The sequence below is a fragment of the Musca vetustissima genome, unplaced genomic scaffold (assembly GCF_032173495.1).
Source record: "Musca vetustissima isolate MV318-11 ecotype Yass unplaced genomic scaffold, APGP_CSIRO_Mvet_v1 utg17949, whole genome shotgun sequence".
Classification (NCBI taxonomy): Eukaryota; Metazoa; Arthropoda; class Insecta; order Diptera; family Muscidae; genus Musca; species Musca vetustissima.
Genome location: NW_026878543.1, coordinates 159,679 through 186,593, shown reverse-complemented (window position 1 = coordinate 186,593; position 26,915 = coordinate 159,679). Strand labels below are relative to the sequence as shown.

General features: G+C 34.6%; 1 protein-coding gene across 1 annotated transcript in view; it reads left to right on the top strand.

The window, feature by feature from the left end:
* LOC133323288 (serine-rich adhesin for platelets) overlaps positions 1 to 26,915 on the top strand; it is a 169,251-nt gene that overhangs the window by 38,180 nt on the left and 104,156 nt on the right. The window contains exon 2 of the mRNA XM_061532228.1: positions 10,005 to 10,834. Within this exon, the coding sequence (XP_061388212.1) occupies positions 10,031 to 10,834 (804 nt within the window). The 5' untranslated portion in view covers positions 10,005 to 10,030. The remainder of the gene's footprint in view (positions 1 to 10,004; positions 10,835 to 26,915) is intronic.

Genomic DNA, 26,915 nt, shown 5'->3' with positions numbered 1-26,915 from the left:
GTTTCCAAACAAACATCTATTGCAATGTTATAAGTGGCGCCCAACGTACGAAGTCAGAAATTTTTATAAAGAAAATATTTTCACTACCATCAGCAACCGAAAAAGTGGCCTTCAAGACGCTGAAGTCTTCCTTAACATATATTTTTTGAAATACAGAACATCTCTTATTGATCTCCAGGACCTCTTGAGCAGATAAAACAGAGACTGAAAAAAGTTGATGCTGAACATTTCCAGAATGTCTCTTGAATGATTGGTAGATACAGAAGAAGCTCAAAATGGGGGAAAACTTTATAACCCGTAAATTCATCCAGCCGACTCTACGAACCATCGATTACCAGGAAACCGATCCTTACACAATTTTTGGGGTTTTTGAGGTTCCCCGGAAAATCTTTCAGAGTTCAAGTAGAGCTCTATGGAATGTTTTCTACATACAAATTACCCCTTAAAGGGCTTCAAGGTAGAGTGAGCATCATAAACACTTCTAGGTTGGAGCTGAAGACTTATTGAGGTTCCTATATGTCTGAAAGAGTTCTAGAGGGTCTTGTAAGTTAAGAATACCTGTAGAATGCGTCGAAAGCTGCCCAAAGATATTTTTGGATACAGAAAACCTCCTTAAGTATCTTCTAAGTAAATAACGACTCTACGAACCATCGATTACCAGGAAACCGATCCTTACACAATTTTTAGGGATTTTGAGGTTCCCCGAAAAATCTTTCAGAGGTCAAGTATAGCTCTATGGAATGTTTTCTACATACAAATTACCCCTAAAAGAGCTTCAAGGTAGAGTGAGCATCAAAAACACTTCTAGGTGCTGAAGGCTTATTGAGGGTCCTTTTTTTTTGGATACAGAAAACCTCCCTAAGTACCTTCTAGATAAATAAAACTTCCAGAGGCAGATACAGCCTGACAAAGATCCTCTAGATGTTGGTCTAAGTATATTTTTAGGGATTTTGAGGTTCCCCGAAAAATCTTTCAGAGTTTAAGTAGAGCTCTATGGAATGTTTTCTACATACAAAATACCCCTAAAAGAGCTTCTAGATAGAGTGAGCATTATAAGCTCTTATTATAAGGTGCTGAAGACTTATTGAGGGTCCTATATGTCTGGAAGAGTTCTAGAGGGTCTTGTAAGTTCAGAATACCTGTAGAATGCGTCGAAAGCTACCCAAAGATATTTTTGGATACAGAAAACCTCCCTAAGTATCTTCTAGGTAAATAAAACTTCCAGAGGCAGATACAGCCTGACAAAGATCTTCTAGATGTTGGTCTAAGTATGGAAAAAGTATTGCAGGCCATTAATATAATACTTCGAAACGATAAACTAGTTACAGAGGACTTCTGGAATGATGTTAAGATATATACTACCTTCAGGAGGGTTTTTGAATGCCAAAGACACTCTTTTTATTGCCGAAGACCTGTAGAAGTCTCCGAGTTACAAAGAGCGAAAAAGATTTTTAAAGACAATTTTCTCTATAAAGACATAAGTGGCGCCCAACGACATGAAAAGTTTAAAAGTTGGTTAAACAAGTGGCGCCCAACTGGGTGCGACTGTTGCCGACTAACCTCTCATGAAATTTTTTTTTAACAAACCACGCCTTTGTAGAATGGTGAAAAATATATTTTAAAAAATCCACGCCTTAGTAGGATCATAAAAAATATTTGTTAACAAATCCACGACTTAGTATGATCAGATTATTAATGGAAATGCTTCGTAAAATCAAATAAATAAGTTATTTGAATTATTATATAAACCTACAAATGGCGCCCAACGTGTAACATCAGTTTCTTTTTAAGGAAATTTTCGAGTTTCTTGAATAGAAATGAATTATTAAATATGTCATCATTCCTGCCTTCTTAAAGTCCTCCAATCGAAATTTTCTTTAACAAAAATCCTCTACTTCATTAGCTGAACAACAACTCATTTGCATTTGTCCTGATGCAACAACAACAACTACAAGTTAACTTTATAATGCTGCATAATACATAATTTGACCATGGCCAGAGACGACGATGCTGACGACGACTGAAGTAAGACAACTCATTAGAATTAGGCTGCAGCACACGTTGAGCCACCACCACCAGGACCTTCTGTACCCTCAGCATCCTCCTTCTCATCATCTCCATCATCATTTTTGGAACAACATAAGTTCTTGACAACATGTCCACATCTGTGGTAAAGCTCTACAGCAGCTGTAGAGTCAAGTCCTTGGTTTCGTAACATGTTTGGGTTATTACAGAAAGTGTTGGTGTAGGCTTTCGGTGTTGTTGTTATTATTGTTGTTGCAAGTGCTAAAAATTGTCCTTTCTTTTTGCAAAATGAATGTCAAGGAAATTAGAAATGGGTGGAAAAGGATAAATGATGTACTTCGGTAATATGGGTGGTTCCATGGATTTGGAAAAGTCGGAAAAAATAATTAAAAATATATTTTTTTTTAAATCACGCCTTAGTGGGACAATGAAAAATATTTTTTTAAAAAACCACGCCTTAGTAGGACCATGAAAAATAATTTTTAAAAAATCCACGCCTTAGTAGGACCATGAAAAAGAATTTTAAAAAAATCCACGCCTTAGTGGGACCATGAAAAATATTTTTTAAAAAAATCCACGGCTTAGTGGGACCATGAAAAATATTTAAAAAAAAATCCACGACTTAGTGTGACCATGAAAAATATTTTTTAAAAAAACCACGCCTAGGTGGGAACATGAAAAATATTTTTTAAAAAAATCCACGCCTTAGAGGGACCATGAAAAATATTTTTTAAAAAAATCCACGCCTTAGAGGGACCATGAAAAATATTTTTTAAAAAAATCCACGCCTTAGTGGGACCATGAAAATTTTTTTTAAAAAAAGCCACGCCTTAGTGGGACCATGAAAAATATTTTTTTTTTAAAAAAATCCACGCCTTAGTGGGACCATGAAAAATATTTTTTAAAAAAATCCACGCCTTAGTGGGACCATGAAAAATATTTTTTAAAAAAATCCACGCCTTAGTGGGACAATGAAAAATATTTTTTTAAAAAAAATCCACGCCTTAGTGGGACCATGAAAAATATTTTTTAAAAAAATCCACGCCTTAGTGGGACCATGAAAAATATTTTTTTTAAAAAATCCACGCCTTAGTAGGACCATGAAAAATAATTTTTAAAGAATCCACGCCTTAGTAGGACCATGAAAGATAATTTTTAAAAAATCCACGCCTTAGTAGGACCATGAAAAATAATTTTTAAAAAATCCACGGCTTAGTAGGACCATGAAAAATATTAAAAAAAATCCACGCCTTAGTGGGACCATGAAAAATATTTTTTAAAAAAAGCCACGCCTTAGTGGGACAATGAAAAACATTTTTTTTTTTAAAACCACGCCTAGGTGGGAATATGAAAAATATTTTTTTTTTTTTTTTTTTTAAAAACAGGACTTAGTGGGAATATGAAATTTTTTTTTAAACCACGCCACGGGACAATGAAAAATATTTTTTAAAAAAATCCACGCCTTAGTGGGACCATGAAAAATATTTTTTAAAAAAATCCACGCCTTAGTGGGACCATGGAAAATAGTTTTTAAAAAATCCACGCCTTAATGGGACCATGGAAAATATTTTTTTATAAATCAAAGCCTTTTTTTTAAATTCTCTACTGTTACTATTTTTTAAATCCACGTCTTTGGAAAGTTCTTTTCTTAGCCACCCATATCCTAGTATTCATTTCTAAATTATCGGAAGTCGAGCCATGTTAGATCCCACAAACCTTCCTCCTTCCCATCCTCCCTCCCCCACTGACTTTCAACAACTGCTAAGCAAGACATCATCAACTGGAAAAAATTTTCTTCTTCGACATTCATTTGAGCAAACATATTTTTGCAATTGCAACAAACATACTCGGAAGGCCTTCAAATCTATGGAAGATTTCATGTCCTCCCCACCCAGACTGTCTGCTACTCGTGGTGATTGGAAACCACAATGTTACTGCAGCTGCAGTGGCGGATGGCAGCAAAACAGCAGTAGACGTCTCCAATAGAAATTCTTTGAACGGAAACTCCTGTTTTTGTTGTAGTCCAAGGGCGATGAGGGAGGCTTAAGGGATTTCTTGTCCTCAAATGTCCTTTCCTAAATACAAACAAGCCATGTACTTTCCAAACAAGTAATATTTTCGGTCCCTTACTCCCTTTCCCCTCCCCTCCCCTCTATGCATTCCAAAGAAATACATTGAACACCAACTGGACATTCATTCATTCCTTGAATGTGATGAGAGGTGGGAGTTGGGAGAGAGTAAGTGGGCTACCAAGTGCCTTCAAATGTAATATAGTCCTTTTCCATTGGCTATATGTGTGTGAGTATAAATTAGGGTACTCAAATGTGTATGGCTGTGTGTGTGTTTGTGTCGCTTCTGAGTTCGATTGCATGTGTCCTGCTTTTCGGGGCGATGATTTTAATGCATAATGAATGCGACTACAACTACGTAGAACTAAAGGATAATTTTTACATTTACAATGTTTATCTGTATGTATGTGTGTGTGTGTGTGTAAATTTTGTATAACATACATGTCGTCTGTCTGTCTATATGCAACTGTGTGGGTGTGAATCTACAGTGTTGACTTGAATTAAGGTTTAGTGAACTTCTTACAAATGTGTAGTGAGGAAAACTTTTAATTATATTAGGGTGGAAAGGCATGATAGGATTGGAAAAATATTTTTTAAACATTCACGCATGGTGCGGTTCTATATTCTAAGCCTGGGTAATATTTCGAGATATTTGCACACTTTTTACCGATTATAGATCAAAAACTTCACTTTCTAACCCTGGCATATTTTCCAATTTTTTTTTTCTTGAAGTGAATTTTTACGCCGTAAAATAAAAAAATTGTCACTTTAGGTTTTGGTTGATTTGACCGTCGGAATATTGACCAGATCATGATCTAAACAACCGTTCTATGTATTTGGTCAGATCCCCTTCACCTTTTAAAATATGTGATGTTCTGCATATAATAATTGCCTCTAGAGCGACTAGAAAATCTGAAAAAATTAAAGTCTTCGGTTCATTGCAACCCCTGAATGAAATCTCAACTTCATCGAAAACTATAGGCGTCGTCCTTGACCATAATCGGAAGTTCATGTACAATTTCAAAGCTATCAGCGCCATATAATTGGTATCTATTTGAAGGTCAACAGCTCCTCTTGGATATACTATTAACTTCTCGGGTATATGTCCTTCAGGACTAAATATATACGCCATAGAATGCAAATTTTGTAGTTTTTCACACAAAAGTCAGGGTCCATTTGACCCGCTAACTATTGACTGATCGTTATCAAAAGAGGCCTGCTTATTCTTTGGCCCAATCCCCATCTCCATGTAAAAATTCGCGATAATTGAGGCCTCTGGAGCAACAAAATCGACAAACATTAAGTATTTGGTCCATTTCATCGCCTAAGTATTAACCGATCTTTACCAAAAACAATAGGGGTCTGCAGTGGGCAGAATCCATCCTACGTGCAAAGATTGGTCCATAACTGTGGCCTGTATAGTGTTTACAAATTATAATGGACAGACGAAAGGAAGGACACACATGTCTAGATCGACTCAGCTAGTCGAGATATGACGATCGGTATACTTAAAGGTGGGTCCAGGACCAATATTTCTCGGCGTTACAAACTCTTGGGGCTGCACAAAGCTATAATACCCTGACAACATAGTTGTGTAGGTTATAAAGGTAGGTAGAGTATAAAAATCTGCAGGAAAACTATTTGCTCCTTGAAAAAATATTTTTTAAAAAAATTTACGCCTTGTTTGGGTCCGAGAAAAATATTCCTTCGGTTCATTTAAAAATATTTTTTTTAAATCCACGCCTTATATGGGTCCCTAAAAATATTTTTTTAAAAAATCCACGTCTTGTTTGGGTCCGAGAAAAATATTCCTTTGGGTCATTTAAAAATATATTTTTTTTTTTAAATCCACGCCTTGTTTGGGTCCCTAAAAATATTTTTTTTAAAAATCTACGCCTTGTTTGGGTCGCTAAAAATATTTTTTTTTTAAATCCACGCCTTGTTTGGGTCCCTAAAAATATTTTTTTTTAAATCCACGCCTAGTATTGCTCTGTGCAAAATATTCTTTACAATCCTCGTATTGTTTGAGACCTGGAAAAATATTTTTTTTATTTTTTGTCATTCTCACCACCCTAATGTACACATTAATGTTGTGTGCTGGAAAAGTTTTGTTGCACAAAACTTTGTTAATGAAACTCCTTTTGGCCGAAACCCTTTGCCTTAATTTGCAATATTTCCTTGTAATGTATTTATAACTCCCCCCAAACCAATGGTACCCCTCTCTACTCACCCCCATCCAAAATCCGTTTATACACATATACATATGCACATGCATATACACTTAATGGTAATACACGGCACTTTAATGAGTTTAAGCTACTTTAGAAACAACACACCTCGCCCTCTTCCCCCTGGCAACCCCACCATTTTCCGAAAAACCATAATCAAACAAGAGAAATATATATTCAAATAAATCTATGTATATATGTTTATATACATACTTAGCAGTTCGCTATACATATATATTCCTTTAAGAATGTTTGTATATTTATTGGAAGAACAAACGGAATTATATATCAGTTATAAAACCTTAGGTGCTGCATTTTTTGGTGTGTCATTTCGAAAGAGGCGTAAGGGGAAGGTAAGGGGTTAGGAAAATTGAACTCCGTTTGGAGGTAGGAGTATGCCTAGCCTCGCTGCATGCCTTAGGCAAAGTTTTAAAAGTAAGGTGCAGGGTAAAAAAAAACATGGTCAGCAAAAGTTTTGTGGAATATTCCTATTGTAAAGAAGTGTGAGTGAGTGTGTATGTTTAAGTATGTGTATATCTTGTTTGTTGTAGCTTAAGTAGTTCAAGTAAGAGAGAGCTGTTATAATTAATTTTGCTTATTGCATGTAAATGAGGATTTTTTTTTTGTTGATAATAATGGGGTTCAGTGTGAGACTGAACAGTCGGTAAGGAAAGACATCGATTAGAGATTTAAAATAAGTAAAACAAGTAAAAATCAACTTAACTTCGACCAGGTCGAACTTTTAATAATTTCCCCCACACCACCATGTGCATTCAAAATTCTGAAAATAGTGGGACCTTTACTCGGAGGTTATGTCATAATCGAAAATTGCGTGCAAAACAGTTTTTCAACCTCAACCTGGGGAAAATCCAACTAAAACCCGGGTCGAACTTGTAATAATATCCACCACAGCACCATGTGCATTCAAAATTCTGAAAATAGAGGGACCGATACTCGGAGGTTATGTCATAATCGAAAATTGCATGCAAACATGTTTTTCAATCTCAACCTGTGGAAAATTCAACTAAAATCCTAAAAATACGGAAAAAGAAGCGGACCTTTTTACAGGCGATATTCCGAAAGATGGACCGATACTGCCAACAGCAAAGTTTACCATCGAATGAGAAAGCAAAATTTCAAATCATAGCCATTTCAGTTTAAACACGTGCCAGAAATTGATCAAAGTATCGATTTGTAGGCTCCTTATTATGAGGATTATCTGAAAAAGTAGACCAATATTGGGAAGATTTTGAGGTGGGTGGAAAAATGTTTATCAACCTCAACCTGGGGATATCTAACTAAAACCCTTAAAATACGGAAAAAGAAGCCGACCTCTATATAGGCGATATTCCGAAAGATGGACCGATACTGACAACAGTAAATTTTACCATCGAATGAGAAAGCAAAATATTAAGTCATAGCCATTCCGGTTTAAACACGTGCCAGAAATTTTCAAAGTATCGATTTGTAGGTTCCCTATTATGAGGATTATCTTAAAAAGTAGACCAATATTGGGAAGATTTTGAGGTGGATGGTTTGCTAAACAATGAGAACCCTCCAAAACATTTTTTAACCTCAACCTGGGAAAAATCCAACTAAAACCCTAAAAATACGGGAAAAGAAGCGGTCCTTTATATAGGCGATATTCCGAAAGATGGAGCGATATTGACAACAGCAAAGTTTACCATCGAATGAGAAAGCAAAATTTCAAATCATAGCCATTTCGGTTTAAACACGTGCCAAAAATCGATGAAACTATCGATTTGTAGGTTCCTTATTATGAGGATTATGTTAAAAAGTAGACCAATATTGGGAAGATTTGGGAAGAGGAGGTGGGTGGTTTGCTAAACAATGAGAACCCTCCAGCTCATTTAGAAATCTGTTATGTCTTCCTTCTTCGTTCTCTTGAAACGCATAGTAATTATGCCCAATAAAAGTTAGTGCCTATTCCTTCCCCCATTACCCCTACTCCTCCTTCTCCTCCCGCAGAATACTTCTTCCCCTGTCATGTATGATTGTCGGCTTGTTGATTATCTCTGGCGATATGTGCCGAGAGTGTCTATTAATGCATTTATGCATTTGTAGAACTTTTTCAGTAAGCAGTAGTGACAGAACAGGAGACGGCAGCAGCGTCATTTACTGCAGCAACAACAACAACAATTCCGAAATGAAGAAAAACAAAACAAAATTATGAACAAAACGTCAACAACAACAGCAGCAGCAGGAGGACATTCTGCAGGACATCATCAACATGCATGCAATGTTGTATGCAGAGAGACAGATATTAACAGGGAACTACAAACAAATACACAAGCACACAAATACATACACGAACACACACACACACACCGACATACCCACATGAAGACGACATAATCAACGACAAGACCACTGGACATTCTACTTAAAATTTTTACGCTGCAATTCTACGCTTATGAGTCTCACCTCATCGCTTCTCTTGTTCCATTTCCCCTCCTTCTTCGATTGTGTTACACACTTTTTCACAGGAAATAAGCTTTACACATTCGTTTTCATACATACATTTGCATATTATTCTCTCACTCTCCCGCCACAAACAAAAAATGCTCTCTCAAGACCTAAGGCATTGAAAGACGTATGAGACTTTTGCATATGTTGGTTGTTCGAAAGCCCTCCACACCCCTTCTTCAACCCAACACTCAGATGACCATTCCTTATTTTGTGTGTGTGTGTGTCCGTATGGTGGCTAAGGACATTCTCCACAATGATAAAAATCTGTAAAAGGAGTGAGGAGTTTGTTTGCCTGCCTGGCTTGCTAAAGGCCTGAAGAACATCATCCGTTCGACGTCGTACGAAAGGACACTCGAACGAACGAAGGGAAGTCGCTTGGCCTGGCCAGAAGACTAGTATGTTTGGTCAAATGCATTTTGGTCAAGACTAGCATACAGCTGACATGCAAAAACAACAACAACAAACAAATTATGATTGCAGACATTTGGTTGTAGGATTTTTGCTAAGTCTGTCTTTTAGTCTGACAAACATGCACACACGCACACACACACATGTGTGTGACTGCCTCGATGTCAGGCCGGCAGTATTGTGTACGAAAATTTAAAGCTGTATTAAGAAGTTTTACTTCTAAGCAAAATTAAAGTAATTAAACTTGGCTAGAAGTTTCGGAAATAAATTAGAGAATTAAAAAAAGAAAATCATAAATTTCAGACAGCTGATAGGTAGCCTAAAAGTAGGCACTGACTTGGGAAAATAAATAAAAAATATATACACATACTTTAAAACAATTATTTTTTTTATAAAAATTTTAAAAAATTCTATTTTTTCCATATTGTTTATTAAAAATATATTTATAAAAAAATATAATTTTTATATAAATAATGTTTTAAAATTTGTTTTTGAATTTTTTATTACATTTGTGAACTTTCATAAAAAAATAATTTTTTGAGTTTTTATAAAAATACAAAATTTTGGAGTTTTGTATACACACATTTTGAATTTTATTTCCTTGTTTTTGCAATTTGATTTTACGGCTTATGCTTTTTTAAACACATTTTGAAAATTATGTCGCCTAAAACTATGCACCACACATTGCAATTTCTTTAACTTTCCTCAAAATTCTCTTTCCTTTCCATTTACAATTTTTTATTAATTATTTCCTCCCCACCTCTCTCCCTCTTTCTCTTTCCAGTTATTGCCCCACAATGTGTAACTGACATGGCGGAAGGTTGTGAAGACACTGATAATAATAGTGGTAATCGTAACGCCGATAACGCTCCTACCATGTTGGGTACTGTTCTACCCTGTGAAGCAGCTATTACCGCCTCCCTCGGTGTATCCGGTGGTGGTGTTATGAAACGTGAATTTGTTGATGCCACAAGCGTACTAGGCGCCCACCTCACAGCCAGTGTTAGTTTGGCCAGTCCCACAGCAGCGCCAATGATGTCACCCAATAATACAATGTCAAATAATAGTAGTAACGGTTTATTGAATACAGCAACGGTAACATCGTCAACGGGAACACCAGTAACATCAGCGTCGACAGAAACAAATCAGCAAGTAACACCCGCAACAGCAAATAAAACAAATGCAGCATCCGCCACAAATAACGGTTTAACGGCACCCTTAGTTTGTAGCACAACATTATCTTCCTCATCATCCTCATCGTCGTCGTCGTCCTCTTCCTCCTCATCGAATTCTTCGCTATCCTCATCATCGTCGTCTTTGAACTCCACCACAACGGCATCCTCCTCAACCACCGCGGCCATAGCTAATACATCAAATACCAACAAATCTCCATCCTCATCGCCATATTCAAGTGCAGCAGTGGCCTCATCACCGGGACGTGCAACACCTGGTCCGAATAGTAATGCCAGTTGTGGTTTTGCAGCACCCATCACCTCAACGACACCGACATCGGCGCCCACGCTGCCAGTCGCAATGGCAACTTCAAGCGGCAGCAGAAGCGAAACACCTCCACCGGCAGCCCTCCACTTGGCATTGAATATTAAAACTGAAGCGGTAAGTGGAAAATTTTTGATTTTTTAACACATTACATAATAAATTACATTGTAAGGGGTTATTGAATTATTTAAAAGGAGTACGAAAACTTTGCGAAAGTTCTTTGGTATCTTAAATGACCAAATATTCATATTGGGTGAATATAAAAAATATGTGCCTAAAAGTATGCACCACACATGAGATATTTATTGAAATTCGAGCTTATTGATCAAAATGCCTTAAAAACAATCGGAAAACATGTCTCATATGATGAAGAGGTAAAAAATTGTTATTACGAAAAAAAAATAAAAAGTATGTGCCTAAAAGTATGCACCACACAAAAACTTTGTTGATATTTAATAAATACAGATAAAGAATATGACATCAAAAAAATACTTTCGATCGTCTAGACTTTTCTCAAATGTCCAAATATATATTTTTTGGCAGAAAATAAAAAAAATTGCCTAAAAGTATGCACCACACATCAGGCCTTTTTTATATTTATTAATTCTATTAACGTTTTTCACCAAAAATATGGCCTATACAATATTTTTCAAGCCGTTTAGTTCCTCAAAAATGCATATCCACAGAAAACAAAGAACTGAGCCTAAAAGTATGCAGCACACAACACCAGGTTATTGAGATTTAATAATTATATCTATGTTCTTTAGATTCTATTAGTATATTTATATTCTTAAAATCATTTAAGGTTGTTCACCTTTTGCCAGCATGACAAAAAAACATATTTCCAGAAAATAAAAAAAATTGCCTAAAATTATGCACCTCACATAAGAAAATTTTTTTAGGATAACTTATTATAATATTCTTCTATAACAAATAAGCCTACCGAAAATTCTTTGAGCCTTCTCTTAATTGCCCATTAATTCCAATTCGCAAAAAATAACGACATGCCTAAATGTATGCACCAAAATATTATTATTGATAATAATTGATCTGATCTATATTTGCCAATTATAAATATGGGTTCCGATATCTCCAGTAGTCATAAAATCTTTTTGGGAAAAAATAAAGACTTCCAAAAGTATGCACCACACAAAGTAGGTTTATTGGAATTTAAGAATTCGATCCACGTTTGACAGTCAAAATTATGGCTTCTACAAATTCCCCAAGGTTTGGTTCGTCCATCAAAATGATCAGAAATTCCTATTGGAAGAAAATAAAAATTATTTAAATTCAAAAATCGGATCTACGTTCATTAATCAAAAATATGGCTTCTAGGAATTCGTTAAGGTTGGTTAGTCCTTCCAAAAAGTCCTATTGTCCTTCCAAAAAGTAGTCATAAAATATTCCAGTAGTCATAAAATATTCTTGGGAAAAAATAAAGACTCCCAAAAGTATGCACCACACAAAGTAGGTTTATTGAAATTTAAGAATCCGATCCACGTTTGACAATCAAAATTATGGCTTCTAAAAATTCCCCAAGGTTTGGTTCGTCCATCAAAATGATCAGAAATTCCTATTGGAAGAAAATATTTTTTTTTTTTTAAATTCAAAAATCCGATCTACGTTCATTAATCAAAAATATGGCTTCTAGGAATTCGTTAAGGTTGGTTAGTCCTTCCAAAAAGTAGTCATAAAATATTCCAGTAGTCATTAAATATTCTTGAGAAAAACTAAAGACTCCCAAAAGTATGCACCACACAAAGTAGGTTTATTGAAATTTAAGAATCCGATCCACGTTTGGCAGTCACAATTATGGGTTCTAAAAATTCCCCATGATCACAAATTTCTATTGGAAGAAAATAAAAATTATTTAAATTCCAAAATCCGATCTACGTTTATTAATCAAAAAATGGCATCTAAAAATTCGTCAACGTTGGTTAGTTCTTCCAAAAAGTCCTATTGGGAGAAAATAACAAATATATATGTCTTAAAGTATGCACCACACCACCAAAATTTATTGACATTTATAAATTATTTCTAATTTGTTTCTAATTTAAAAATACCAATTAAAAATATGGCTTCTTAAAAATTCGTTAAGGTTAGCTAGACCTTCTAATGATTAAAAATTGCTATTAGAAGAAAATAAAAAAATATGTACCTAGAAGTATGCACCACACCACGAATGCTTATTTACTTAAATGAGATAATCGCATCTATGTTTCACGTTAAAAAAAATACTTCTAAAAATTCGTTAAGGCTAGTTAGCCCTTCAAATGACCCAAAAAAATTATATTGGGAGAAAATGAAAATATATATGTGCCTGAAAGTATACACCACACCACGTTTATTAAGATTTTATAATTCCACATATGTTTATCAGTTAAAAATATGGCTTCAAAATTGTATCAAGGTTGGTTAGTCCCTCATATGATCAAAAATTTCTATTAAAAGAAAATAAAAAAATGTATGTGCCTAAAAGTATGCACCACACCATGAATTTTATTGTAATTTAATAATGCGATTAATTTTTACCAATTGAAATATGGCTTAAAAAGATTGACAAGATTGATTAGTCTCTCAAATGGTCGAAAATTCCTATTGGAAGAAAATATAAAAAATAAATACGCCTAAATGTATGCACCACACCGCGAATATTTATTGAGATTTAATAATCCTATGTATGTGTATCAATAAAAAATATGGCTTCTAAAAATTAATCAATGTAGTTTGAGGGTTTACAAAATCAAAATCATTTATTCCCCGAAAATATAAAAATTGAGCCTAGAAGTAGACGTTTCACTGCATTTATGACTTTTTCCGTTCTCAACACTGTCATGTGGAACATTCTAAAAAAAAACTTCAAAAACCTCATTGGTTATTTTGATTATAATTATTATTTGAATACACAAAAATAAAATAAATTAAAATTGCAAATATGAACATTTCCGAATGAGCAAAAGAGATAGCATATCAAAATAGGCGTTGCCCTTTTTTTTCAATATTCGAAATGGGATTTTATTATTATTGAAAACAAAAACTAGGTTAACTATTCTAACCCTGTTGCAAGTAAAGTAAAATCAAATACTTTGACATACAATAACTAAACTTACATGACATCATATGTTCCCCTCTCGCCACTTGCCACCAACTTTTTCGAAAAGTTCTAATTAGATTTACTGCAATTGCTTTCAATACATATCTACATACAAATATATGTACATTAATAATAATTATAACAATACATTATTATAACCTTACGGGGTAATTGTATATATTTATTTGTTATTGTTGTTGTAGTCTATTTTATATTTCTTCAAATCAAATTGCTAACAAACAAATTCTCGAATTGTGGTTTTGCAACATTGTCTTCTGTCGGCGGGACGGTCTGTCCGTCGTTCGATTCGATTTACTGGGCTGTCGATTGAAATTTGTAATGACATGATTTATGGCTCGAGGCAATATCTTTGTAATTTATTAATTTCGAAATTAGATAATGATGTTAATATGCAGAGCGCTCTCTCCCCCCTCTCTTTTCTTCTACTCTGATCAGTTGAAATACTTTGGCATAATGCCATTTGGAGAATATGTGATTTATGATCGGCTTGGAGGGTGTAACAGATATTTTTTTTATTTTTGAATATATAAATAATAATTAAATACAATTTTTATAATTGAAAATTGTCGTAGTTTAAAAATTGGAACAAAACGTAAATGGATTTCCAATGAAAGCGGTGCATAGTTTTAGGCATTTTTTTTAAATTTTCTGTTGTTATATTGTCTGTTTGAGAAAGGGTTAAAGAAACCTTCACTCATATTTTTGGAAAGCATATTTTTGATCGAAAAAATTAATAAACACTCTTATTACATCTCAAGAATCGTAGTGTGTGTGGTGCATACTTTTAGGCAAAATGGTATTTGGGTCTATTTTTTAGATGAGCTTGGGGACATTAACGAATTTTTTGAAAACCATTTTTATAACTGATCAGATATTATAGAAGTATGAAACCTTAAAAAATATTGATGTGGTGGTGCATACTTTTAGGCATTTTTTTTCCAGTAACGTTTGATAAAATATTCATTAACATATTCGGTTGATAAATTATTCATTCCAAAAAAAATTATTAAATATTTTAAATATGTTAAAATAAAACCAGCAAGGAAAGTGGTAAAGTCGGACGGGGCCGACTATATGATACCCTTCACCACTTTGGGTAAATTCAACAGATGAATCTTAACAGACGTCGCATTTTTGATTTTCACGAAACTTAACACACATCATTCTGGACTTTATTCAGTACGCTGTACCAAATTTCGTGGAAATCGAAAGGTATACGAGACTTTGGTACACCATTTTCCTTTAATCGGACGAAAATATATATGGGAGTTATATCTAAATCTGAACCGAATTTCACGAAACTTAGCACACATCATTCTAGGCTTAATTCAGTACGCTGTGCCAAATTTCGTGCAAATCGAAAGATATTTAGGGACATTGGTGCACCATTTACCTTAAATCGGACGAAAATATATATGGGAGCTATATATAAATCTGAACCGATTTTCATGAAATTTAGCTCCATTTACCTTAAATCGGACGAAAATATATATGGGAGCTATATATAAATCTGAACCGATTTTTCCCAATTTCAATAGGGTTCGTCCTTGTGCCAAATAAGTGACGTATGCCAAATTTCATCCAATTCGGATAATAAATGCGACCTGTACTTTGTTTACAATTTAACATGGACAGACAGACGGACGGACGGACGGACGGACATGCATAAATCGACTTAAAAAGTGATTATATGCATATTCTCAGAAGGAACCATGGGTCTATCTTGATTCCTTTTGCCTGTTACAAACACATGCACAAAGACAGAATACCCTGTTCCACAGTGTGGTGAAGGGTATAAAAAACCAAATTACAAAGAATTTGGTTGAAAAACGTGCCCAAGAACCCCAAAATACCAAAAATTGGGGGGTACCCTTATTATTATTCAAGTTATTCGGGGGTTACCCGAATAACTTGACCTATATTTATAATTTATAGTGGAGAGATTTGCTACCTAATAAGAACTCGACGTACTAAATTACAGTCAATTCGGTCGAAAAATGCGATCAGAATCCCCAAAATACCAAAAATTTGGGGGTACCGTTATATGGGGACTACCAGAAAAACTGGACTTATATTTATAATTTTTAGTGGAGTAATTTGGTACCCAATAAGAACCCAATGTACAAAATCAAGAACCTCAAGAACCCCATAATACCGAAAATTGTGGGTACCCTTATATGGGGATTATCCGAAAAAATTGACCTTTATTTATAATTTTTAGTAGGAAAATTTGCTACCCATTAAGAACTCAAAGTACCAAATTTCAGCGAATTCAGTTAAAAAACGTGCTAAATAACCTCAAAATACCGAAAATTTGGGGGGGCCCTTATATGGGAGCTATGCCTAAACGTGGATCGATTTTCTCCAATTTCAATAGGGTTCGTCCTTGGGCTAATTAAGTGGCCTGTACCAAATTTCATCCAAATCGGATCATAAATGCGACCTGCACTTTGTTAACAAAAATACATGGACGGACGGACAGACGGACATGCATAAATCGACTCAGAAAGTGATTCTATGCATATTCTCAAAAGCAACCATGGGTCTATCTCGATTATTTTTGCCTGTTACAAACATATGCACAAAGACATAATACCCTGTACCACAGTGTGGAGAAGGGTATAAATACTCTTAAAAATGCCTGTCCATAGGCCTTTCTGTTTGAAAACAAACAAACAAACCAATCGCCAGCCATTGCTGAAAGCCTGTCATTCATATGTACCCAAATTAAGTGGCTTAGAACACGCCTCCTTTTTTGGCAACATGATAAAAAAAACAAAAAAAAATGCTTGAGGAGAAGTTTTTGAAAACATTCACAATTAATAAATTCAAAATACAATTCAGTAGTCAATATTTGAACACAACATATGGTATATTCATACATACCAACAATTGTATACCCTTCTCAATATTATTATGCAGAAATATTTTTTATGCTTTTTTTTTTTGTTAACTGAAATTAGTTATTTATACAAAATAAATATATATCATTTAACAATTGGCAGTTCGGCTTGTCTTTGGGCTATGGTATGAGGTCTTTGTTAGAGGTCCAAACTTCAATAAAAAACAACAAACACTTCATACAAAAAAAAAAAAAAAAATAAAAAACTTAAATAAATATGGTAACCTAAATATTTCAATTTTTCGTGTAACCGAACATGAGTTGCATTTGCTGTTTTGTGACACAGTCATAAATTTTAAACAGACAGACAAATAAACAAAAAAATCTATAAAGAAAACGAAGCACTCCAAGTGACAATGGCAAGCGTTTAGAAACAACAACAACAACAAAAATAAATTCAAAATAATTGGTAAATAAATTCCAGAAGAAAAAATATAAGACAATGCGGCAGCATAAGATTTGTCAATATTTTATGCGAATACAATAATTAAAAAATCCAGATTTTGGATGGGTTGAAAATATTAACAAAACTCTTAAGGGGATCCACTCTTGAAGGCCTAAACGGGATCTTGGAAAATTTTTTTAAAAATCCATGCCTGGAGGCCTTAAAAGGATCTTGGAAAATGATTTTTAAAAATCCACGCCTGAAGGCCATAAAGGGATGTTTGAAAATTCTTTTAAAACTCCACGCCTGAAGGCCTTAAAGGGGTGTTTGGAAATTCTTTTAAAACTCCACGCTTGAAGGCCTTAAAGGGGTGTTTGAAAATTCTTTTTAAAATCCACGCCTGAAGGCCTTAAAGGGGTGTTTGGAAATTCTTTTTAAAAATCCACGCCTGAAGGCCTTAAAGGGTTATTAAAAATTCTTTTTAAAAATCCACGCCTGAAGGCCTTAAAGGGTTATTAAAAATTCTTTTTAAAAATCCACGCCTGAAGGCCTTAAAGGGTTATTAAAAATTATTTTTAAAAATCCACGCCTGAAGGCCTTAAAGGGTTATTAAAAATTCTTTTTAAAAATCCACGCCTAGAGGCCCTAAAGGGTATCTTGGAAAATTATTTTTAAAAATCCACTCCTGAAGGCCTTCAGGGGGTCTTTGAAATTTTTTTTAAAAACCCACGCCTGAAGGCCTTAAATGGATCTTTGAAAATTATTTTTTAAAAATCCTTGCTCGATGGCCCTATAGGGATCTTTGAAAATTCTTTTATAAATCTACGCCTGAGGGTCTTAAAGGATCTTTGAACATTATTTTAAAATTCCCCGTCTGATGGCCTTAAAGGGGATCTTGGAAAATCTTTTTAAAAATCCCTCCCTGACGGGCTTAAAGGGATCTCTGAAATTTCTTTTAAAACCTGAGCCTGAAGACCTTAAGAAAACATTGCATTTTCGTGGTCCGGGAGTAGGTGTGGATTTGTAAAAATATTTTTAAAGGTCCTACTATTGGCGTAATTTTTGCATGTAGGATGGTTTCTGGCCAATGAAAACCACTATTGTTTTTGGTAAATATCGTTTAATATTTAGGGGATGAAATCGACCATTTTCATCCATTTTTACATGGAAAAGGGGTCCGGACCAAAGAATAAACATGCCTGTTTTGATAAAGTTCGGTCAATATTTAGCGGGTCAAATGGACTCTGACTTTTGTGTGAAAAATGACAAAATATAGCGTATATTTTTAATCCTGAAAGACTTAGACCAGAGAAGTTGATAGCATATCCAAGAGGAGTGGTTGGCCTTTGTGTAGGGTATCATATGATCGGCCCCCTCCGACTATACTGGTCCGCCCACTGGTTTTCTTATATATTTTGTTTATAGTATTTTTTCAATGTCCCTCCAAAGACGTAGTTTTTTTTTAAATATTTTTCAAAATATTTTCTACGTCTTCCAGTGTGACTTTTCTTAGACATATTTTTTCATTTGAAAATACTTTTTTAATACCTTGAAGGCATGCCCCAATTTTAAAAATCCCTTTCCATTTTTTGGTTCCCAAAAATAAACAAAAACATATCAATTATTAGTCATAAAAGTTCATGACTGACATTACAACAAAACCTCACTTCACCACCAATCCTTTCTGCACCCACTCCAAACCAATTTACCCCCATTTTCCAATGTCTCAAAATCCTATCTTATCTACCTATTAGAGAATAAAATAAAAAAAACAACATTTCCAAACATTTATATGGCAATTCTTTTTGTAAACGTTAATTGTCATCTATGAATATATGATTCAAACTCCTTGCAAACCAAAAAAAAAGCAACAACAACAACCGAATCACAACCAGTTTCAATGATTTTCTGTTTTTTTTTATTTTTTTCTTTGGCTCCTCAACATTCGTTTGCATTTTTGTCGATGATTAATAGTTTTGCTTTATTAAACATTGTTTGCACTTGGAACAAATTTTGAACACTCCACAAAAAAAAAAAAAAAAAAAAAAATGCACGGGAAAAATGAACGACCATACCGCACCGAACAGCAATAGCAACATCAACATTATGGGCCAAAAACATACATTTCTTGGTTTGTCATAGACCAGTTTAGGAAAAATAAAAATTACAAAAAAATCGACACAAAAATATAAAAGGCCTAAAAAGTGTAGCCTGAGAATTTACACAATAATAACCTTCAATAATTTTTTGTTGCGTTGTTTGGTTTTCTAAAAGCCAGACCAACCAAAACCTGAAATCTCCCATAGCGTTATTTTTTTCTAGGCTCTCCTACTTCGCCTCCTCTTCCTCCTGGTAAATGTTCAGGCCACTGCCTATTTTAAAGGTATTAATTGCAAATTAATAAAGCCAAATTTAAATGTGTAAATCAACTGCTTGAACCCCCTAGCCCCTAGTCTTAGCACACAGTCAGTCGCCAGCACCGCCACCACCACCATCATCATCATTAGCCAAGATAAGGCACCCACTATCGCATATTAACATTAAAGGCTTTTAATGTAAACGAGAGGAGGGAGACACTAGGCGACAAAATAATTTTTTTTACAAATATATTTAAAAATATATGTCGAAATAGCGCGTGGATTTTAAAGAGATTTTTAAAGGACCCTCATAAGTTTTTGAAAATTCTTTTAAAAAACCACGCCTGAAGACCTTAAAGGGGCCATTGAAAATGCTTTTAAAAATCCACGCCTGAAGACCTTAAAGGGGCCATTGAAAATGCTTTTAAAAATCCACGCCTGAAGACCTTAAAGGGGCCATTGAAAATGCTTTTAAAAATCCACGCCTGAAGACCTTAAAGGGGCCATTGAAAATGCTTTTAAAAATCCACGCCTGAAGACCTTAAAGGGGCCATTGAAAATGCTTTTAAAAATCCACGCCTGAAGACCTTAAAGGGGCCATTGAAAATGCTTTTAAAAATCCACGCCTGAAGACCTTAAAGGGGCCATTGAAAATTCTTTTAAAAATCCACGCCTGAAGACCTTAAAGGGGCCATTGAAAATTCTTTTAAAAATCCACGCCTGAAGACCTTAAAGGGGCCATTGAAAATTCTTTTAAAAATCCACGCCTGAAGACCTTAAAGGGGCCATTGAAAATTCTTTTAAAAATCCACGCCTGAAGACCTTAAAGGGGCCATTGAAAATTCTTTTAAAAATCCACGCCTGATGACCTTAAAGGGACCATTGAAAATTCTTTTAAAAATCCACGCCTGAAGACCTTAAAGGGGCCATTGAAAATTCTTTTAAAAATCCACGCCTGAAAACCTTACAGGGGCCATTGAAAATTCTTTTAAAAATCCAAGCCTGAAGACCTTAAGGTCAAGATAGTTGTGTAGGGTATAAAAATCCAGGCCTACATTGGCTGCTTGAAAAAAATATTTTTAAAAAAATCCACGGCTATGTTGGCTGCTTGAAAAAAAAATATTTTTTAAAAAATCCACGCCTATGTTGGCTGCTTGAAAAAAAATATTTAAAAAAAATCCACGCCTATGTTGGCTGCTTGAAAAAAATATTTTTAAAAAAATCCACGTCTATGTTGGCTGCTTGAAAAAAATATTTAAAAAAAATCCAGGCCTACTTTGACTGCTTGAAAAAAACATTTAAAAAAAAAATCCACGCCTATGTTGCCTGCTTGAAAAAAATATTTAAAAAAAAATCCACGCCTATGTTGGCTGCTTAAAAAAAAATATTTTAAAAATCCACGCCTATGTTGGCTGATTGAAAACAAATATTTTTAAAAAAATCCACGCCTATGTTGGCTGCTTGAAAAAAAATATTTTTAAAAAAATCCACGCCTATGTTGGCTGCTTGAAAAAAATATTTTTAAAAAAATCCACGCCTATGTTGGCGGCTTGAAAAAATATTTTTAAAAAAATCCACGCCTACGTTGGCTGCTTGAAAAAAATATTTTTTAAAAAGTCCACGCCTATGTTGGCTGCTTGAAAAAAAATATTTTTTAAAAAATCCTCGCCTATGTTGGCTGTTTGAAAAAAATATTTTTAAAAAAATCCACGCCTATGTTGGCTGCTTGAAATTTTTTTTTTAAAAATCCACGCCTATGTTGGCTGCTTGAAAAATATTTCAAAAATCCACGCCTATGTTGGCTGCTTAAAAAAATATTTTTTAAAAAAATCGCCTAGTTGGGGACCTTGAAAATCTATTTGTAAAAATTCCCATTTCCTTGTAGCCCAGTGTCCCTTAGACTTCCTCCCGCTAATTACTACTAGACATAACAACAGCAACAACAACAACAGAAATTCAAAACCAGTCTTATATTACTGACAAGCAACACGAATAGTAATCCAAATGAATTTCGCTTCTCTTCAGACTGTAAACAGACACACGTGCAGCAGCAGCAACAACTAAAATTGTTAAATTGACTTTGGCTACACAATTTGGGCCAACATTTATTTTCAATTTTTTTATGGCTTTGTCTTGAGAGATTTTTTGTTTTTGCTCTCTGAGAGAACCAGGATTAAGAGAATTTTTCTGCCTGTTGCATCTAAGATAACCCCATATTTTTATTCTAATCTCCCAGCCGTACATTCTCCACCTCTGGATTTAATATCCACAAAAATTAAATGTTCTACCCCAAAACATTCCGTCCCCCACTTAGTTGATAGACGACCAAAACACTGATTTGATGAATATCTAGAATTTTGTTGGCAAAAAAAAAAAACAAAGAAAAAAGTTTGTAATATTTCTTGGCCAAGACTAGAGAGCCTTTGTTCGGCTTTTATATTTTTGTTTTTGGTTCCCCCTTCAGGCAGTTGGACTTACCATCTGTCCATGTCCACACAACGAACCAACCAACCATCCTGGCTGACTGTTCAGTTTTTTCTCTGTGTGTGTGTGTATTTTTTCAACCGTTGTTGTTGCTGTCCAAAGCATTTTGTATGCGTTTAAAATCCTGTTGCTGTTTCGATTTCAAACTTTGAATGATGATGAATGTTGTAAATATGTCCAATGTGGTTGTTGCTGCTGTTGTTGTGGAATTTTTGTTGCATTGCCAATATTTGTCTATGGTCGCATAGCAATGATTTGAGATTTATTTTTTCAGTTTTCAATTTCTTGACTGCTGTGAATTGTTAATGGTGTGTTATTGTTGCCGTCATTGCTGCTGCTGCCGTTGTTGTCGTTGCCGTCTTGACCACGTTTATTTGATTTTGAAAGGCCATTTGTCCTTATTATGGCGTTTAGTTTTTATTGTAATTTTTTTATTTTATTTCAATTTTTTTGTTCGTCGGTTGTTGTGATTTTATTGTAATTAGTTTTATGTGTTTTCTTGTTCGATATAAATATTTTTTTTATGATTCGGAGCCACTTAAAATGGAGTCATTAAATTTGGGAAACTGGGGGAAAATACGAGGGCAGCTCTGGTGAATTTTTACTTTTCAGAGTCCATCCATAAGGTGGACTTTAAAAAATATTTTTTTTCAGGGTCCTAACTTGGACATGGATTTAAAAAAATAGTTTTCGGTGTCTCACCATAAGAGCGGATTTTTTACAATATTTTTTCTGGACTCTACAATAGTAGTGGACTTTTAAAAATATTTTTTCAATGGTGCAACAAAGGCGTGGATTTTTTTAAATATTTTTCATGGTTGGCATGGATTTTTTAAAAAAAAAATTTCTGATGGCTACCAAAGGCGTTGATTTTTATACCCTTCCTTTGAGAGTCCATTTATGCATGTCCGTCCGTAGATGTTAAATTGTAAACAAAGTAGAGGCCGCATTTATGATTCGATTTGAATGAAATTTGGCACAATTCTCTTATTTGGCCCAAGGACGATCCCTATTGAAATTGGTGAAAATCGGTTCAGATTTAGATATAGCTCCCATATATATTTTCGTCCGATTTTATGTAAATGGTGTACCAAAGTCCCTATATGTCATTCGATTTGCTCGAAATTTGACACGTAGTACTGAAATAGGTCCAGAGTTATGTGTGTTGAGTTTCGTGAAAATCGGTTCAGATTTATATATAGCTCCCACATATATTTTTGTTCGATTTAATGTAAATGGTGTACCAAAGTCCCTACATATCTTTCGATATGCACGACATTTGGCATAGATTACTGTATTAGGTCCAGAATGATGTGTGCTAAGTTTCGTAAAAATCGGTTCAGATTTAGATATAGCTCCCATATATATTTTCGTCCGATTTTATGTAAATGGTATACAAAAGTCCCTATATATCTTTCGATTTGTACGAAATTTGGCATAGAGTACTGTATTAGGTGTAGAATGATGTGTGCTAAGTTTCGTGAAAATCGGTTGAGATTTAGATATAGCTCCCATATATATTTTCGTCCGATTTAATGTAAATGGTGTACCAAAGTCCCTATATATCTTTCGATTTGAACGAAATTTGGCACTGCGTACCGATTTGAGTGTAGAATGATGTGTGTTAAGTTTCCTGAAAATCGGTTCAGATTTATATATAGCTCCCATATATATGTTCGTCCGATTTAATGTAAATGGTGTACCAAAGTCCCTACATATCTTTCGATTTGCACGAAATTTTGCACTGCGTACTGAAATAGGTCTAGAATGGTGTGTGTTAAGTTTCCTGAAAATCGGCCCAGATTTAGAAATAGCTCCCAAAAATTCGATTCATCTGTTGGATATACCCAAAGTGGTGAAGGCTATCATTTATAGTCGGCCCCGTCCGACTTTACTACTTCCCCTACTGGTTTTAATTTAAAAATTTTTTGGTACTTTTTTCCCTCCCCTCGTATCTCTGCATTGCATATCGCCACTCAGTCCACCGCATAGTCCGATTTGCCGATTGCAATGAATGTGAATGATATTTATATGAATTTCATTTAATTTGGTGGATATTTGGTTGTTGTTTTTGTTTGTGCTGCCGCTGTTGTATTTTGTGCGGGTTGTTGCATTTATTTAGTATTTGTTGTTGTTGTTGTTGCTACAATGCAATGTTAATATTTCTTTAATAGCAGCTGGTTTAGCTAGTTTTGTGACCGACCGGCATTCTCAGCATGATGTGTGTGTGTGTGTTTATTACTTACTTGAATGTTTTGTTGTAATTATATATTGTCGTATCGTATTGTTGTTGTTATGTTTGCAACTATTGTGGCATACAACATTTACGAGTATTAATATTATTATAATTTTGTGTTTTTTTCTTCTTCTTCTTCTCCTTCTCGTTGGTGACTTTTTAATGGTTAATTTTTAAATGTTGTTTCCATTTCCATTGTCGCACTCACGTTGAGTGCAACGTTGCCACAATGACTTGACAATGATGGAGGTGATTTTTTTATTGCCACCAGAGACTGACGACTGGCGGCTTGGTTGGTTGGCTGGCTGGCGTCGTTGAAATGAGGGTATTAGTCATTATTTTCAATTTTCAAGATTTGATTTTTGGGATATTTGTAGGGGAAGGAGGAAGGGAGGTTTTTGTAAATTAAATGCAAACAAAACTTTAATTCATAAAGGAAATCTCAGTTTAGTTTTTATGTTGTAATGACAAGATAATTGTTATTTGCAACGGGGGAAAGTTGGAAATGACGTGCATTTTGTGAGAGAGGAAGTATTAATATTTGTTATTGGGGGGTAATGACATTAGGTGTGGATTTTTTAAAAATATGATTTCAGGACTCTTTAATGGGCGTGGATTTTTTAAAAATATGATTTCAGGACTCTTCAATAGGTGTGAATCTTTTAAAAATATAATTTCAGGACTCTTCAATAGGTGTGGATTTTTTAAAAATATGATTTCAGGACTATTCAATAGGCGTGGTTTTTTTAAAAATATGATTTCAGCACTCTTCAATAGGCGTGGATTTTTTTAAAATATGATTTCAGGACTCTTCAATAGGCGTTGATTTTTTAAAAATATGATTTCAGGACTCTTCAATAGGCGTGGATTTTTTCCAAAATATGTTTTCAGGGCACTTCAATAGGCGTGGATTTTTTCCAAAATATGATTTCAGGACTCTTCAATAGGCGTGGATTTTTTCCAAAATATGTTTTCAGGGCACTTCAATAGGCGTGGATTTTTTAAAAATATTTTTTTAAGGTTCCTTAACCCTCGTCGTTTTTTTTTTTTGTGAGGTCCCACCATGGCTGTGGATTTTTTTTTTTAAATAAGTTTTCAATGTTCGACACAAAAATACAAAACTATCTCCAAATCTACCCGGATGTAAGTTCATCTCACACCTGCTATCGAAACCATTTCCTTTACATTGTAATACCATTGTTAATTCGACTATTCCCCCTTTTCATTCCCCCCCAATTATACCTCTCCCTTTACGAAAATCTCACAGTTCAATATATGGTTAATTTATGAGCAGATGTCATGTTTGCCATCCGATCGACCAAAAAACCAAAAACAAAACAAAAAAATGTATCTCCCATAATGAACCCGGCTAGTTAAAAAACCGTCTGTTATTGGTTCGCAAAACCTTAACCATGACTTAAACATATTAAATTTATTTTAATTCCATTGCTAAGCTATTGTTGCATTTATTCTAGCCCCAAGACATGTCGATGTCTGTCGATGTTATTCTTTTACCCGAGAGAGGGGAAATTCGTGGTCTTGTTGTTAATGCAGAAAAAAAAAACAGAAAAAACAACAACAAAAATTATGGTTTATTGTTATTTGTAGCGATTTAAGACAGGGCCCCAAAACAACAAGACCCAAGAGTTATTATTGTGGTAATATTAACAATGATTATGAATATCTTCGGAACCGAAGAACAAGAACAACAGCAGCAACAACAACCACAGATCTCTTAGCCTCTTCGAACTTGAAAATAATGACTTTGAGAATTTAGCGCATTTGTTAAAGTCCAATCTTTTTAGCATTTAACTAATTATTATTATAGTTCGACTATAGGTTGGTTGTTGTTGTGGCAAGCATAAGTTTGAGTTCTAGTTCTTGTAATTGGTGTTGTTGTTGTTTTTGTTGGGCTTGTTGTGCTCTAAATTGCTGGCTATGTTCTTTGTGGCATATGCTGCATACATTAATGTTCTATAACATATGCAATTGTGGCAGTCAGCAAGACAGGCAAACGACAACTGTTTAAGAATTATGGCCATAATAAAAAGGGTCCACTTCATGCAGATTTTGGGAAGATGGGATTTTTTTAGAAAAAAACTTAATTTGTTCAATCCATGTTTATTGTTGAAATTCAAAAATATTTGTAAAACAAATTTGGAGGTTGAGGACTTAAAAAATTATTTTTAATAAATCCACGTGCATTGTGGTCCGTGTAAAAATATTTTCCAAAAATCCGTAAAAAAAATATCTATAAAATATCGTGGTTTATATGTGAGCCTTGAAACAATATTTTCAAAAAAGGCCTATTGGGGGCCTTAGGCTAGGTTAGGTTTGTTGTGTCCGTTGTTAGGTCCGTTGTGATCATCCACAAGAAGAGATACAGCGAAGTGAAGAGACCAGAGATAGATCTGTAGGGGAGGGAAGATTAGTGAATTAAAGGAGTGAAGAATGAAGGTCGATGGCCCTATGAGTCTGACAGAAAAAATGTTACGTGCCAAGGTTGTATGCTCCTAACCACTTTATTTTTCTAATTATGCTATAGATTAGAGCAGGTTCGGTTGTTGAGAAGAGGCTGAGACTAGGTAGAAAATGAGCACCCATTAGTCTGTGTCGCCTATAAGCCAGGTCTGGGCACTAGCACAGGAGATGCTCAATTGTCTCCGTCTCCTGTCTACAGTAATCAATAGCATCGAGATCCCATTTACTAGTAAAGGCC